At 54.7% G+C, this 15,323-nt stretch overlaps 1 protein-coding gene across 1 annotated transcript in view; it reads left to right on the forward strand.

Annotated features, from left to right (window-relative positions):
- The first annotated feature begins 101 nt into the window (after positions 1–101).
- The window catches only part of LOC104368223 (mitochondrial Rho GTPase 2), a 43,666-nt gene continuing 28,444 nt past the window's right edge, over positions 102–15,323 (forward strand). The window contains exons 1-21 of the mRNA XM_042798571.1: positions 102–152; positions 960–1,051; positions 1,163–1,339; positions 1,639–1,777; positions 2,249–2,419; positions 3,376–3,499; positions 4,244–4,311; positions 4,406–4,506; positions 5,395–5,625; positions 6,264–6,332; positions 6,943–7,053; positions 7,149–7,294; positions 7,601–7,658; positions 9,263–9,381; positions 9,574–9,735; positions 10,496–10,617; positions 11,733–11,849; positions 12,389–12,624; positions 13,073–13,212; positions 13,794–13,924; positions 15,149–15,279. Of these exons, the coding sequence (XP_042654505.1) occupies positions 143–152; positions 960–1,051; positions 1,163–1,339; positions 1,639–1,777; positions 2,249–2,419; positions 3,376–3,499; positions 4,244–4,311; positions 4,406–4,506; positions 5,395–5,625; positions 6,264–6,332; positions 6,943–7,053; positions 7,149–7,294; positions 7,601–7,658; positions 9,263–9,381; positions 9,574–9,735; positions 10,496–10,617; positions 11,733–11,849; positions 12,389–12,624; positions 13,073–13,212; positions 13,794–13,924; positions 15,149–15,279 (2,655 nt within the window). The 5' untranslated portion in view covers positions 102–142. The remainder of the gene's footprint in view (positions 153–959; positions 1,052–1,162; positions 1,340–1,638; positions 1,778–2,248; positions 2,420–3,375; positions 3,500–4,243; positions 4,312–4,405; positions 4,507–5,394; positions 5,626–6,263; positions 6,333–6,942; positions 7,054–7,148; positions 7,295–7,600; positions 7,659–9,262; positions 9,382–9,573; positions 9,736–10,495; positions 10,618–11,732; positions 11,850–12,388; positions 12,625–13,072; positions 13,213–13,793; positions 13,925–15,148; positions 15,280–15,323) is intronic.

Raw genomic sequence — 15,323 nt, forward strand, 5'->3', positions numbered from 1 at the left:
GGGGGGGGGGGGGGGGGGGACGACGTTCCCCGCGCGAGGGGAGGGGCGCGTGACGCGCTCCCGGCGTCCGCCGGCGGGGCGTGGCGGCGCGCGCGGATTGGCGGCGGCCGCGCGGGACGGTTGAGGCGGTGGCGCGCGCGCCATGGCGGCAGGTAGCGGCGGGAGGGGAAGGGGAACGGGGGGGGGGGGGGGGGGCTTCGGAGGTACCGGCGGTTACCGGAGGCGACACCGGGGGTGGGGGGGGGGGGGTGGGGGAAACTTGAGGTGCGGAGATAACGGGGGCGTCACCGGGGCTGGGGAGACTCGGGGTACGGAGGTACCGGGGGCATCACCGGGGCTGGAGGGGTTTGGGACATGGAGGTACCGGGGCTGTCACCGGGGCTGGGGAGACTCGGGGTACGGAGGTACCGGGGGCGTCACCGGGGCTGGGGAGACTCGGGGTACGGGGGTACCGGGGGCGTCACCGGGGCTGGGGAGACTCGGGGTACGGGGGTACCGGGGGCGTCACCGGGGCTGGGGAGACTCGGGGTACGGGGGTACCGGGGGCGTCACCGGGGCTGGGGAGACTCGGGGTACGGAGGTACCGGGGGCGTCACCGGGGCTGGGGAGATTTGGTGTACAGAGGTACTGGGGGCATCACCGGGGCCGGGGAGGCTCTGGGCATGGATGTAACAGAGCCATCACCGGGGCTGGAGGGGCTCGGGACACGGAGGTACCGGGGCTGTCACCGGGGCTGAGGAGATTTGGGGTATGGAGGTACCGGGGGCATCACCGGGCCTGGGGCACAAGGGCAACACCGGGGCTGGGGCGATTCGGGGCACAGAGATAACGGGGTGCCAACAGGGCAGGGGACCTTGGGACACGGGGGCATCGGCAGGGTCCCCGGTACAGCGGGTAACGGGGGGGCGTCCGGGCGGGGGTACTGTCCCCCCCGCCGATCCCGGTGCCGGTACCGGCAGCCTGGCAGCGCCCGTACCTGAACGTCTTCAAGCACTTCCGCGTGGAGGAGTGGAAGCGCTCTGCCAAGGAGGGGGATGTGGCCGCCCTCACGGTAACGGGGGCACCGGGGGGGGGGGGCGAGGAGGGGGGGTGACCAGGCACAGGTGGGCCACGCTGACACCCCACCCTCCTCCCCGGTCACCCTGTGCCGTGATTTTGGAAGGACGCGAGGCTGAAGGGAACCGTCTACCGGATCCGGGGCTCCGTCCCTGGCAGCAGCTACCTGCAGCTGCCCCGGTCGGGGACGCAGTCGCTGGGGCTGACCGGGCGCTACCTCTACCTGCTCTTCAGGCCCGTGCCCCACAAGCACTTCGTCGTCCACCTGGACGTCACCACCAAGGTACGGGACACCGGGTGGCCTCGTGAAACCGCCGTCGTTAGCGTCGTGGCCTGATTGGAGGACTTGGGGAGGGGGGGGTGACAGCGATGGTCTTCTGTGCTTGGAGGGTGTGGAACTTGGCTGGTGTTTGTTGCTGCTGGGGGGTTCCCCCGGGGCTGGAGATGTTTTCCGTCCTTGTGGCCTCTCCAGAGGGGACACGGAGGGGATGGGAGACACGGCCACGCGCCTTTTCGTCTGCAGCATTTCCCCACCGAAGCCACCAGGGTGACTAAAGCTCTGTGTGTGTCTTGGCTTCTCAGGAGCACCAGGTGGTTCGCATCTCTTTCTCCAACCTCTTCAAGGAGTTCAAGTCCACAGCCACCTGGCTGCAGTTCCCCTTCGTCTGCGGAGCAGCTGAGGGCTCGGAGTACGGCCGCGTGGCCGGGCCGTCCAGGCGCGGTGAGGAGCGTGCGTGGTGCCTCTGCTCGGGACCGGGCTGGCACGGCACCGCTGAAATCAATCGTTAGGAAATCAGTTGACTTCAGAAGTTGACCTCATGCCTTCATGGAGGGCGAAAGGGTGGTGGTCCTGAGCAGGAGACCCCCAGCAGCTGGAAGGCTCTAGCTCCCGGGAGGGATGTCCCCTGTCCCCGTTCTGCCAAGCAGTGGGGTGCAGGGTCAGGCCGGGCACGGGTCCACGGAGGCAGCAGGGCCGCTTGTCTGTCCTTCCTGCGCTCCTCGCTACAAGGCGAGTTTTCCCGTCTCCCACCTTGGCACAGACAAGCCAAGCCTGGTGGGAGTCTTGCCTGGTAAATACTCTTTACTTAACCGCGTTCACCTTGTGTCTCTCCCATTCTGCAAGGTCCACAGTCCAAGGTCTGTAGTGGCTTTTCCCATCTTCTCTTTTGCCACCTGCTGTTCTCCTCCCCAGATCTCGTGGGAGCAGCCCCTGCCGACGTGCGCTGGACCTGCCTGGTGCTGGACCTCCACTCCATCCTCTCCCTCTACCTCAACCGCCGTTACAGCCACCTGAAGAGCGTCAAGCTCTGCTCCAACCTGCTGGTCAAAAACCTCTGCACGAGCGACTTGGTGTTCGACCCAGGTGAGGAGCTGAGACCTCGGCGTGGCCTCTGGTTTCTGCCGTGACTTTGACCCGGCCTGGGTGGAACCCGTGGGGGTTTAAAGCTGCTTTTGCAGAGGTGATGCTGGCAGGGTCGTTGGCCCTGGCAGAGCACTTGGCTGCCGTTGCTGTAGCCGTACAATATGAAGCAGAAAGGACAAAACACTTGGTACGATGTTAAGTTTCCACAATCTGCTGACCTCTGGAGGGAAGTGTCCTCTCATTTCCCAGCTGTAAAAGTGACTGATAAGAGCAAAGTTAAATATCTTACCGAGGTTAGAATTTTTTTTCAGGGGAAAAAAATTAAAGGTGTTATAAGCCTCACATCTCCAAGGCCTGTGCTTTTATCTGCCGGAAGAGCCTGTGTTTTTTTTTTGTCTCAGAAATCTTCCAACCTACATTTTTTTTATCCACCTGCTCAGCGTGGCAGGGATACTTTGGTCAAAACCTTTGTTTCTGCCTGTCTTTTTTTGTGCTGGAAATCTGCCCAAACTGGCCCACTGGAAAGCCTCAGCGAGGAAGAAGTTATAGCTACTGCTTTCAGATTCCTGAAACTTGCTATATCTTGAAGACTTTTATGAATTTACAAACGCGTGAAGGAAAGAAGACAAGAAAATGAGAAAAGAGCCTTAACACAAATCACGTAAAACTGCTGAATCACTGAATAGAAAACTAAGTGAATCTTGGGCCTGACAGATTTATAACTCAAGACCAGGGGTTTATGCTCTGGGGTTGTCTTTGGAGGTTGAGAGTTTCAGGAATATTCCTGTGCAGAGGTGTGTTAGTTTGTTACAGGTCTCGGGGTTGTAATCTGTTTTTCAGGTGTTCTCAGAGAGGGAAGTGACCTGTGTCCGTGTTCCACGGGAAGCACGTGATTTCAGCCAGCTCCACGGGCCTTGCAGAACTTACTCTCTTTATCTTTATCTCTGTACTGCCAGGTGTGACTCTCTCCGAGGCCCGGCAAGGCGACCTGGCCTGCCGTGGGGTGGCTCCCATGCCGCGGGAAATGGCTTTCCCTGTGCCGAAGGGAGAGAAGTGGCACGACCTCTACGACTACATCAGGTACGGCCGCCCCCGGCTGCTCTTGAACCCAGTGCGGCTCTGAGACCCCCCGGTTCCCTGGGGGAAGGCAGGACGGGTAACGCCTCTTACAGAATGATGGATCCGGACAAACCTGGGGCTTGAGTGGAGACAGTTTGGTCACCTCAGCTCCAGCGTTTAGGTGTCGTTAACGCGTCTACCCCGGTCTAAGCTTAACTGCTGATCGGTGATGTTTTGGGGCAGGAAAAAGGCTGCCTGGCGTTAACACCAGTCCTCTCTCTCAGTGATCTCTGGCTGGGATGGCTCCCACGGCTAACAGCATAATGCAAGCCTTTCCTCTGTGCGTTGCTGATCCTAGGAAGCGCTTCAGCCTCTCGCTAAGTCAAAGGGTGGCCTGCCAGGGGCTGCTGAGCTGCCCTCAGCCGTAGCGCCTTGCTGAGGGGCAGATGTAAGCGTACCTTCCTCAGTTTTGGTGCTGGGCTGGTGAAGGTTTTTGCCAGAGAACCGGCGTCGCTTGTAAATTGCAGCTCATCACAGTCATGGGCTTACTGGTGTTGCCTAAAGCGCACAGTGCCAAGTTAACCCCTGGAAAGTAACAGTGTAGGTCAGACCTGGGAGGTGGTTTGATATCTATATGTTTGGGGGAGGATGAGGCGAAAGAGAGAATCTTAGAGGGGACAGTGAAGCGCCAGGTAGTGAGTTACCATGTTGGATTCCCGGGTGCCAGTGCCTGAGTACACGGCACCTTCCTCTGATTTTGCTCAGGTTCCCAACCGAGGGCTCCAAGCTGCTGTACGACTCCATCCAGAAGAGCTGCCCCAGTCCTGCGGCAGGTGGGAAGGCTGGGGACAGCAGCCCAGGCTGTGCCACCCCGGGTGGATGCCTTGGCTTCCCGAAAGAGCCCAACCCACTCCTCGTGTCACCCAGGTGGTCAAGTCTCAGAGGACCCCGTCCGCCAGCCGGTGACACTCACCAAAGCAGTCCGTGACCGACTGTCCCTCATCCACCAAATAACCAGTCCCAAAGCTGTAAGTGCACCGTGGGGGAGGCTGCAACTTCTTCCTTTCTGCCTCCCATGGAATTTTCCCCACATCTTCATCTCTGAGTTCCTTTATTTAGGATGTAGAAGCTGCTTGTTGTCAGACCCCTGACCTGGGCAAGGTCTGTTGACCGCAGCCCTGCAGTTAATGACTAGGTGGTTCAGTCAGGCATAGTGCAAAGCAGAGACAAGATAAATGCCAAGTACTTCATAATCTCCAGACATCTATCCTTGCTGTCTCAGCTGAGACAGCAAATAGTTATGTTTTCAAATTATAGATAGGAAATGAGGACTGGAGACTAAAGAACTTGCTGGGATGCCCTCGGGGAGCGGGCAGTGTGTGGAGTCCAGATTGCAGGCAGCTGCCCTCACCGCTGAGCTCCCCTTCCCTGCTGGTGGTGATGCAGGAGCCGGTGCTCAGACTGGCTTACCAGAGAGCATGGTGATGGGCTTTTGGAGAGTGACTGGGGGAAGCCATCCTCATGCTGTGGAGAGGGAGAAAACGAGGAGTGTAACCACTTTGCTGTTCTGAACTGGGATGTGCCAAGCTGGCTGGCCAGGGGCTGTTAGCCTCCTCTGCTCAGAGGACAGAGGGCAGCTCTCCTAGAGACTGTTCAGGGCTGGATCTTTTTTCGGGCTCTGGTTTGCAGTCTGGAGGAGGTGAACTGTGCACGGACAACACTGGGAGAGTCAGGAGAGTGGCTGGTTAACACACCTGGCCAAGCTAGGTACCCACAGGGATGCTCTCTCTCCAAGCTGCTTCGTCCGTGTTTGGACTCGGGACGAGGCGCGGGTGTCTCCCTGTCTCTGCCTTTGGGGTGAGTGGAAGGTGCTGGGAGGAGGGCTGATCTCTGTCTGAGGCTTTGCTCTTTCTTAGATGCCGCGCCGGTGTCCTGTAAGTGGAAAAAGCATCCCTGAGGTTCACCTGACAGCCCCAGGGCCTCCGAGAGCCGTGCCTGCTGGGGACCAGGAGCTGGAGAAGAACCGGAGACCGCACGGTGCAGGGGACACTGGGCAGTCACCGGCAGTCCGTGGTGGTGGCATCCACGTGTATGCTCACCAGAGGAGCAAGCGAACCACCCGAGCCGTTCTCACCGGCTCAGAGGAGGTGGGTGAAGCGCTGAGGAGTCCCAGCAGCCCAGGGGTGGCTCTGGGACGCTTAGGGCTGATGCTTGTGAGCCCAGCAGAAGCAGCAGAGGGAACACAAGCTTCAGGCTGGAGTTTCAGTTAATCCTATGGAATCATTTGCTGGCAGTATTTTTTCTGACTAGCAGTTCTCCTTTCTACTAGTATCGGATTTGCTTTGAAAGAGGGACCCTGTGTTCAAATGCACTGACTTTAAGCTAATAATGTATGTTTACTAATTTGCCCAGAGCATGTACAAGAAGGGCCTTGGACCAGGTGTGCTATCTGGCAGGAGAGCCTCTGCCTGCAGGGTAAGGGGACAGCCCTTCCCGCAGCATCCGCCGGCTCTCTGGGCAGCACCAGGGCGCTGGGAAGGGCTGGCTGTAACCCTCCAGCCTGGGTGGGATTGCTGCTTAACGCTGGGAAATCCCAACTCCTCCTTCCTGCCAGATTTGACTTCTGCCATCCTGGATACTTCAAAGTCATCCCTTCTAGCAGGAGAGAACACAAAGCTGCCTCTGTGCTTTGGAGAGAAACTACCAACGGGGACGGAGGGGCCCCATGGGTGGAGGACCCCAGTCTGGCTCTTAAGCGTGACAGTGCTGTCTGTTTTTCTTCCAGAGGCTCTTGCCGGATCCCATCCTGAAGCTGAGAAGGATTATTGGCTTTGGAGGCTGCAGCACCAAACGGGTCAGTAGCTCAGACAGTTTGGGGAGTTGATCTGTGATCACATGGCCAGGGTATTGATTTTTTTGGATGCAGGAAAGGCAGCTGAGTGCCACCCTTCTTGCACTTCTTGATGGGGAAAATGACCCCAGAGCAGATGGGCACGAGCTTATGTTTGTGCACAGGTCTTCTGCTGTTATGATGGTGAATTAGAAATTACGGGGGCTTCTGCGTTTTAACATGTTAAAATTAGAGCTGCTTTGTAGGAGAGGAAGGGCTGTGTTTTGTGTTGCTTCCATGGGGCACTGTGCCTTGCAGGAGCCCAGCTTGCGATCTGTTAGGGTAAAGAAAGGGTCACTCTGGTTCAGCCAGTTCAAGGCTCTGCCAAAAACATAATTTTCCTTAAATCTGCTGTTCGTGTAGTAGTCATGATTGGTACAGTAAATCAACTGAATTAAGTAGGATGTTGACTGGGCTCTTAGTTTTCCTTTATGAGTTAGAAGAGTAATGGGAGAGCATCCTCACACCTGCACACACGCACCAGACCCGTTGAAGAAATCCCTGCAGGTCCAGCCTTGGACCTGGGGCACCTCTGGAGGATCTGCAGCCCTCTCATTCCTCTCTCGGTCTGCAGGTGCTCTGGGCTCAGAACAACGCTGCCGTGGTCTACCCCTGCCACGCTGTAATAGTGACCCTGCAGATCCAGACCGGAGAGCAGAGGTTCTTCATTGGACACACGGACAAGGTGAGCGTTAACTCTCCTTAGAAAGCCTGATGTACCCCAGATGTACCCTTGCTCCCAGTTCTCCTCGAGAGCCTCTAAGCTGGTGCTTCCTGCAGGTGTCAGCGCTGGCCTTCAACGGGAACAGCACCTTGCTGGCTTCCACACAGGCCGGTCCCCTGAGCGTGGTTCGCCTCTGGGACTTCCCCACGGGCAGCTGCCTCTCGGTGTTTAAAACCCACGTCCACGCCCTCCTGTCCCTGAGGTGGGTTTCAGCCTGCGTGCGGGGATGCGTTCAGGTGGGCTGAGTGTTGCAGCACGGCAGTTTTTCTGTGCTATTAATGCACGATAAGCCAGGGGTGAATTGCAGCTCTCCTTCAGCTGCCCGTGTTTATCACCAAGACCTGCTGGCAGCTGGCCCAGAACAGCCGATACGTTGCCAGCTCCCTCTCGAGCTTATCCCTCAGGTCTTGCTGTCTCCTCGTACCCACAACTTGTCTCCTTTTATTCCCCCCTGAGATGCATTCGGGGTACAAGGAGCTGCATTTCACCAGGTGGCCTCTTCTTGCAGCTTTTCCTACAGCGGAGCCGTTCTGTGCGGCGTCGGAAAGGATGGGCATGGCAAAACGGTGAGAATTGAAACTTGGTTTTGGAGGTTTCCCTGTCGGTGAACAAGCAGCAGGAGATGGCTGTCCTCCCAAATTATGTAGTTATTTTGCAGACAAACCTCTGCTCTTGGCTTTCCTAGAAATGTTCTTTACTGTATTCAGAAGGAGATCCCTTCCTCATTAGCTGCTTAGAAAATACTTCCCTTCTACCCGATGCTTGCAAGTATTTGCATGCACGTTCCTTGGCTGCAAGCAAACAAATCCTTTTGGAAGCAGCCCATGAGACCTGTTTGGTTGAGCTTTGGGGCTGTTTTTGTCCCTGGTGTGGTCCCTGCTAGGAGCCCAGGTGGGGTGATGGAGGCAGCTGAGTGCTTCTGCTGCACCCTGCGGGGATCACCGCAGGCTCACGTGCGGCATCGCTGCCCGCCTCCGCAGCCGTTCCAGCCCACCGCGCTGCGGGTGACACGTGTTTATGTGGCATTTCGAGCTGGAAGGCTTGCAAGCACATGGTGAAGGAATGGGAATTGAAATAGGGGGTTCAGCGCTGACTGGAGCCCCCAACCCCCCTTTTTTTTTTTTATAGCACTTAGGGGAAGATGCAAGGTTTAATCTTTTATTTTTGAGCATCACAGGCATTGCTGCTAGAAGGGATGCTGGGCGCTGAAGCTGCCACCCACCGATGTAGCTAGGGGATGACGCAGATCCCACGTGTAGCAATCAAAAATAAAATTGTTTCATGGGACCAGGGGTTTTGTTTTATCAGTGGAACTGTTTTCATCCACTGATCCCTTTTCGACGACCACCAGCAGTTAGCTGTGCCATCGCTAACTGCATACTGCCTGCAGGAAAAAAACAAACAGTGCTCTGTTATTTTTTCCAGCACGTGGCAGCAGTCCATGATCCGGGTGGGAGCTGGTGAGCTGAAACTGGGGAGTGAGGATCAATAAGGCACAAGCAGGATGGGAGAAGGGGGTGCTGAGGGGCTGGCCAGGAGCATCTCTCCCAGGGTGATGCCTCAGCTCATCCCAGCTGCTGAGGTGATCCTGGGTCTGTTTTTCACACTGTTCTGAAATGCAGAGCATCAAATCACCTGCATTTCTTCACCCGTCTCCCGCTTTCCTTTGGGGAAAGGGTTTGACTCTCCTGCCCCTCGTGATGGGCACTGCAGGGGCACGCAAACCTGCGTCGGGGCAAAGTGCTGCGAGAGCCAGCGCAGCCGGACACGTGCTGCCTCCAGCTCCCACGGACTGGCTCAGCCCTGATATAGCTCTTATATCTCAGCCGGCAGAGATCCCACTCCTCCGTGGATTTTCTTTCCAAGTCTGAGCCCTGTTGCCAGGCAGCCCTGGGATTTAGAACCTGTGATTACGGATGCCAGACAAGTACATTGCTATAAAGCTTTGCAAAGCTGTTGGACTGTCCTAAACCCTCTGTGCAAGAGGTTTTTGTTTTGTTTTGTTTTGTTTTTTTTTTCCCCCCTGCTTCAACTCGGTTATTGATACTTTGTGCGCAGCTCTGGATCAGGCTCCCATATGTGCAGCTGGTCAGCTGCTGTGATGAAAAGCTCTTTTGCTGCCAAGGTTTCCACATTTGAGCAGCTCTGCCGTCACGTTTTCTTGCTTCAGATGGTGGTGGTGTGGAACACCGCTCAGGTGACCCGTGGCGGCGAGGTGGCCGTGCTGGCCAAAGCACACACCGATGTGGACATCCAGGCCTTGAAGATTGCTTTTTTTGATGATACCAGGTAGCGTGCAAAGAAAATAAATCAAAAACGTTAGCTCTGGCACGGCTGCGGGGGAAATTGTGGTGCTGCAGCTGTCTGGTTGCCACTCCTGTTCTCGGTCCTCGCTGTCGGGCGAGCCCCTTGGGGCACGGACCTTTCACCAGGAGCTTGGAGAGTCCTGCCCTGGTCCTCACGCGGTCTCTCCCGGGACAGGATGGTATCGTGCGGCCGGGACAACATCAGGCTGTGGCGAGTGCGGAGCGGAGCGCTGCGCTCGTGTCCCATCAATCTGGGCGAGTACCATTCCCTGGAGTTCACCGACCTGGCCTTCGAGGAGGGGCACGCGGCCGAGCGGGAGCCGGAGGATCGCACGCTGTAAGGGGCTGCTGGGCTCCACCGTCACCCGTCCGCGGGGCGGCCTGCCCGGAGGGAGCTCGGCTGCCTTCAGCATCCTCCTTCCCCCTCCTCTGCGGGAGCATGGCATTATTGCTTGGGTTTTCCCTGCAAAATACAGGTGCCTCCTGGAGCTGGGAGATCCTCTTCCCTCCTCGGCGTGCTTCGCGTCCCAGGAGAGATTTGGCTGCTTGCAGAGTAGCCCAAGGAATGGGTCTTTCCACTTGCCACTCTGTTGTTTTGCCATATTTAGTGAACCTCTTCCCCCACCTACGGTCTGTGGTTAGCATTCTGTTGGCAGCGGGAGGAGTGTGGTGCATATAGACAGATACACTTTTTTGGTTTTGTTTTATTTTAATCATCAAAGCCAGACCTTTGTTGCTACCCACATACTGTTTCATAAAGGCAGAGCTGTCAGCTCAGCTGGCCCGGCTGTGTCCCGTGGCAGAGAGAGGTTCCTTTCTGAAGTCTGTGCCAGCTTTCTTAGCCCCTTTTGCTAACTAACGTTTTAAAAGGATAGGAAATAAAATAGGAAGTTCTGACTTGGTTGTAGATTTGTAGGGTAGCACATGGAAGGGTGCCCTTGGACATCTCGTTGACCTCTTGGGTTACAGTGAACCAGAATTGCTTTCCATCAGGCAAACACTTTAACGGGTAAACCAAGCTAGGTTTTTACTAAACCACGCTGCCGCAGCTGCTCTTAACCCTGGGGTGCCAGAGCGGGGGTCTCTCTCCTTTGCAGCTTTGTCTGCAGCAAGAGCGGCCACGTCCTGGAGGTGGACTACAAGAACGTCAGCATGAGGAGTGCGCGGCGGCTCCTGCCCGCGCAGCCCGGCGCCAGGACAGGCAGCGGCGCCGGGAGCGGTGAGCGTGGGCGGGCAGGGAGGAGGGCGCCGGCGGGGAAGCACCTCTGCCATCCTCGGGGGCAGAAATGAACTCAAATCTCTGGTAAAAGCAACCAGCTATTTACCTGCTGCGAAGGATTATTTTGGGTTGATTAGATCATTGCTAGCTGTTTGCCTCTTAAGTACTGCAAATAATCTTCCTTAGTCCAGCAGAGTATAATTTTAAGAAAGAATTTTAGCATTTTCGATGCTGATTGCACTTTCAGAGAAACACTACTTTTAGAAACATGAAACAAGGTCTTAATTTGCTGATGGGAGTCTTAATGTAAAGATGGAAAAAGAGCTAAGCAGACCAATGAAAGCGATGAATTGGAGATTTTTTTTCATTATTCAGCCTGTGCGGAGTGTTTGGGAAATCTTTGTTGCTGTATACTAAGTAGTACGGCTTTCAGTTCTCCCATTAATTTTAACAGCGGGGAGAATTCACTTTCAAGTGTGATTGCTACAACATCTTACAACTTAGTGTATAGTTTGCTTTGGCAAATTGAGCTAATTAATCTAGAGCATGCCCGTTTGAGAGGTATGTAACTCCGGTTCTAACTTCACGGGTGAGGAAGTGTCTAAGAGAAGATGAAATTATGTCCTTGGGCGTCCTCCTGGTAACAGGGCTTTGACCAATGGACTAGATACCTGAATCAAAAAATCCCAGTTTCTGCAGATCTGTGTTCTCTCTCCCTTCTCACTACACTGTAGAGAGGATTTGAGACATGGAAATGAAAGGGTTTTGTAGCTCAGCCAGTTAATCTAGGACATTCCTTGCTACAAGATCCTGTTCAAGGCAAAGATATGGCAGGGTTTAACAAGCGGCAAGAATTTCCTGTCCCTGGTGAGAGTTGCACAGTGGTGAAGAGGAAGGCTGGAAAGAGTTGGAGCCTGACCCCGTTTTGAGTCCTGAGGAGTGTAGCCAAGACTCTTGAGCCTACACTGTCAGTCACTGTGGGATTCCTGGCTGCTTCTGAGCCATCAGCCACTGGTGCGGGGGGACCACTGGACTCAGCTCTTGGATGGGGCAGCCCTCGGTTTGAGTTTTCTTGTTTCAACTCTAGAAGTTAGTGTCATTTTTTGTACTTTCAGGCCCTGGGATCGCTATAAACAGTATTAGCATCTCTTCAACCTTCTGTGCCACGGGTTCAGAAGATGGCTACCTGCGGCTGTGGCCACTGGACTTCTCAGCTGTCGTCTTAGAGGCAGGTGAGTGGAGCTGGGAGCAGTGCTTCTGAGCTCCGCATCTCCATCAGCCTGCTCCTGTGAAGCCAGAGCTCCACTGCCATGTCTCCTAAAGCAATTCTCATGAACGAGGGCATCTTTTATGCCCGCTGTCTCTAGGAGTGACTGGCTTGGAGGTCTTCTACCTCAATGACAATTATGTTCATTCTTGTGAGTCGTAGGAGAAAGGCAGGATCTCCTGGGTGAGAGCAGGCACTCCATCTTGATTTCTGTGCCCTTGTACCCACGGCTCACCTGTCCATGGAAAATGAGGGGAGAAATTGAGCAGTTCTTCACTCTTTTTTGAAACAGTCACCATAACATTAGAGCCCAGGGACTTCTCGAAAGGGCAGAGACTAATTTGTCACTAAACTTAAACCTGCAAGCCTTCAGTCTTCAGGTCTTGGGATGCTCATTCCAGTGTGCATTACTTCCTTAAATGTGAATCTGGTTTGGTAGTGGTGTTTCAGCTGCTGCTGCTCCTTTTTCCAAGGGGATTTGCTGACTCCTGTGTCTTTCCCCAGAGCACGAGGCTCCGGTGAGTTCTGTCTGCATCAGCCCGGACAGCAGCAAAGTCTTGTGCACAACCACCACCGGGAATCTGGGCTACCTGGATATCCAGTCCCGGGACTATAACACCCTCATGCGCTCTCACGAGGATTCCATTTTGGCATTCTCAGTAGAGGGGACTTGGAAGCAGATGGCAACGGTGTCTCAGGACAATACCATCCGAGTCTGGGACCTCATCTCCATGCAGCAGGTAGGTGAGACGACAGTCAGTAGATGTCTTGCATTTATTAATAGTATGCCGTCTCTGTTCAGTCTGGTTATCAAAGCTCCACCATTCAAGAGCCCTTAAATGTCCTTGCTGAAGCATGGGGAGGTTCCATGGGCAAGAAATCATTTGGAAGTGTGGAGTTCTGAGAGTTTTAGCTTAATGTATAGTTCGGCCTTAGCTTATGAAGGTATTGTTAAAAACAATACTTTCTTTTCCTCCATCTTTTGAATATTGCTTATAGCACAAAACATAGCGCCAAAGGGCTTTATCTCAATGCCCACAGACCTGGGCCTTCACTGGGCTTTACATCCATCCAGGCAAGATCAGGTTTCTGCTGTGGGCCACGCTCACAGTGGAGGGCCTGAGGCTGTTTTGTTGTTGGGGGCAGCTTTATCCAGCCTTGTGCCTGCGGCGTGTCTCTTCCCCGCAGCTGTACGACTTCACAGCTGCAGACGAAATGCCGTGCGCAGTGGCGTTTCACCCCACCCAGCAGATCCTGGCCTGTGGCTTTGACAGCGGGATGGTGCGGACCTTCAGCCTGGCCGCCTCCGATCTCCTGGCAGAGCACAAGTAAGCGCTTGCGGTGGGAGCTGCACTGGGGAAGGTGTGGGTCTAACTGGGTGGCCCGGCAGGAGCCACGGTGATTATCATGGAGGTGGGAAACGTGCTTTTCTTGAGCTCGGCAATCCTCACGGCCCATTTGAGGGGTTTTCAGGCAGAGATAGCCTGCTGTGCCAAGGCTCTGGGTGGTAGAATTCCAACATGTGAAGGCTACCAGGGCTTTCTTCATGACTTTCCTGGGGGACAGCTGGCCAACCGTAGGAAAGAGCTCGTCCTAGAGAGCAGCTGAACAGGGAGCCCTTGTGTGAGAGTCAGCATGGGAAGCAGAGGATGCTCCAAAGGGAAAGGGAGCGTGTCCCATCCAGGGGCAGCTGGAATCCTGCGCTTGCTGCTCGGTTTTCCAAGAAGTTGGAGTGTTGATTGTTGTGGGCTGCTGCAGGCGTGATCATGGTGGGGTCTTCTGCCTGTCCCTGATTATTTTGTTCTCCTGGATTCTTCACTGTCTTGCGCTCAATATTGCTACTGTTTTCTGGGGGTTGGTTGGTTTGTTTTTTCACCTCCCCTTTTTCAAGTTTTCTGCCTTCTTTCAGGCAGCATCGCACTGTGATCACTGGACTGACCTTCTCCCCCAATGGCAATTTCATGTTCAGCTCCTGTTTGAAGGGAACTCTGGCTCTTTACAGCTGTGTGGCGCAGAAAAGCCACATCCTGAGAGTCCTGGGTATGTCTCTGGGGTGGTGGGTTGCCTTTCTTCTTTTTTTATTAGCACAGACATCCTGGCACCAAAGTCAAACCAGACTCAGCCTTCTCAGAGAGATATTTTCTGATGAACCTCCTGAGCTACGTCATTTGTGTTTAGACCATATGTGTGAGCAAACCCTAGTGACTGCCAACCCTTCCCTACCTGTCCTGGTTCAAATGTTCTCAGCTTGCTTGGTGTTACGATTTCGTGAATGGGCAGAGGACTTATTCATGCCCAAGTCCTGACTCTTTCTGTTCTATGGATGTGCAGCTTAATTTGTTTCAACTGGATCCATTTCCTTAATCCTGCCTGCAGCAGAGCTGTGCAAAGAGCCGTGCTGGTGAGCGGAGAAGGTGGAGAGCTGCAGGCAGGGGAAGCAGTGCAGGGGCAAAGCAGTTTGGAAACATTAATGTCACATTTAATGTACGCTTTTGAAATGAGCTGTAGCAGCACAAGCTCGAGCAGGGAAAGTGAGCTCTGTTATGCAATATTGTACAAGGAGGAGGATCCTGCCCCAGCAAGCGTGCGGTTGAAATAGGCGGAGAAGGAATATGGGCTCAGAGAGATGAGGGAATTTGTCCAGAATCACCCAGGTTTGGTGTCAGTGCTGCAGCTGGAGCTTCACATGTTGACTCTGCTCTGAAACCGTGTTCACTGCCTGGCCATGTTCCAGGGACAGAACAGTGGAATTTTGGTAGTGGAATAAAAAGACAGAATTGCTGTGATTTCTGTGATTTTTAGACCTCTGGGTCTACCTGCCCCACAGACTGACATCAGCATGGTGGGGTTCAGCACTGACTTCATTCTGTGCAGGGTTGGGACACCCAAGCTGCAGCTGAGATCTCACATTCATAGCTCCTTGTTACAGCTTCTTGTAATGTTAAAAACTAAACACTAAAATCAATTTTATTCCCTCGACTTTGTTCTGCCCTCCTTGAAAACACCACGCGTTCAGTCAGGCAACAAGCTGTGCATCTAGACTTTGCCTTTGAGGTAGATCACTGCTCACTTTGCGTATTGCAGATAAAATTTGTAGCATCTTATACAACAGAGGTTGCTTTTTTCTCAGGCCAGAACGTTAACCCAGGGCTGCTTCGGAGGCAGGAGAAGCTGCAGCTACCAGTCAGCAGCACCGTCCCAGTGAGCTGGCTGTGGCGTGGGCTTTGCTCCCCTCTTCACTCTCTCCCTTGCTGTGGCCCTCAGGCAACGTGGTGGCCCGGGATGCTGGGAGCGGTCCGGATGCTTTGGTGGTCAGTGGGGACAGCCGTCTCTTGGCTTTCGTGGGTCCCTCCAAGTACGTTGTGACCGTGATGGAGGCCTGCTCCCTAGATGAGGTACCCAGCAGGGTCCCCTCGTTCCTGGGGGAGGGCGGAGAGGG

Source organism: Tyto alba, unplaced genomic scaffold, assembly GCF_018691265.1.
Source record: "Tyto alba isolate M040663 unplaced genomic scaffold, T.alba_DEE_v4.0 Super-Scaffold_28, whole genome shotgun sequence".
NCBI lineage: Eukaryota > Metazoa > Chordata > Aves > Strigiformes > Tytonidae > Tyto > Tyto alba.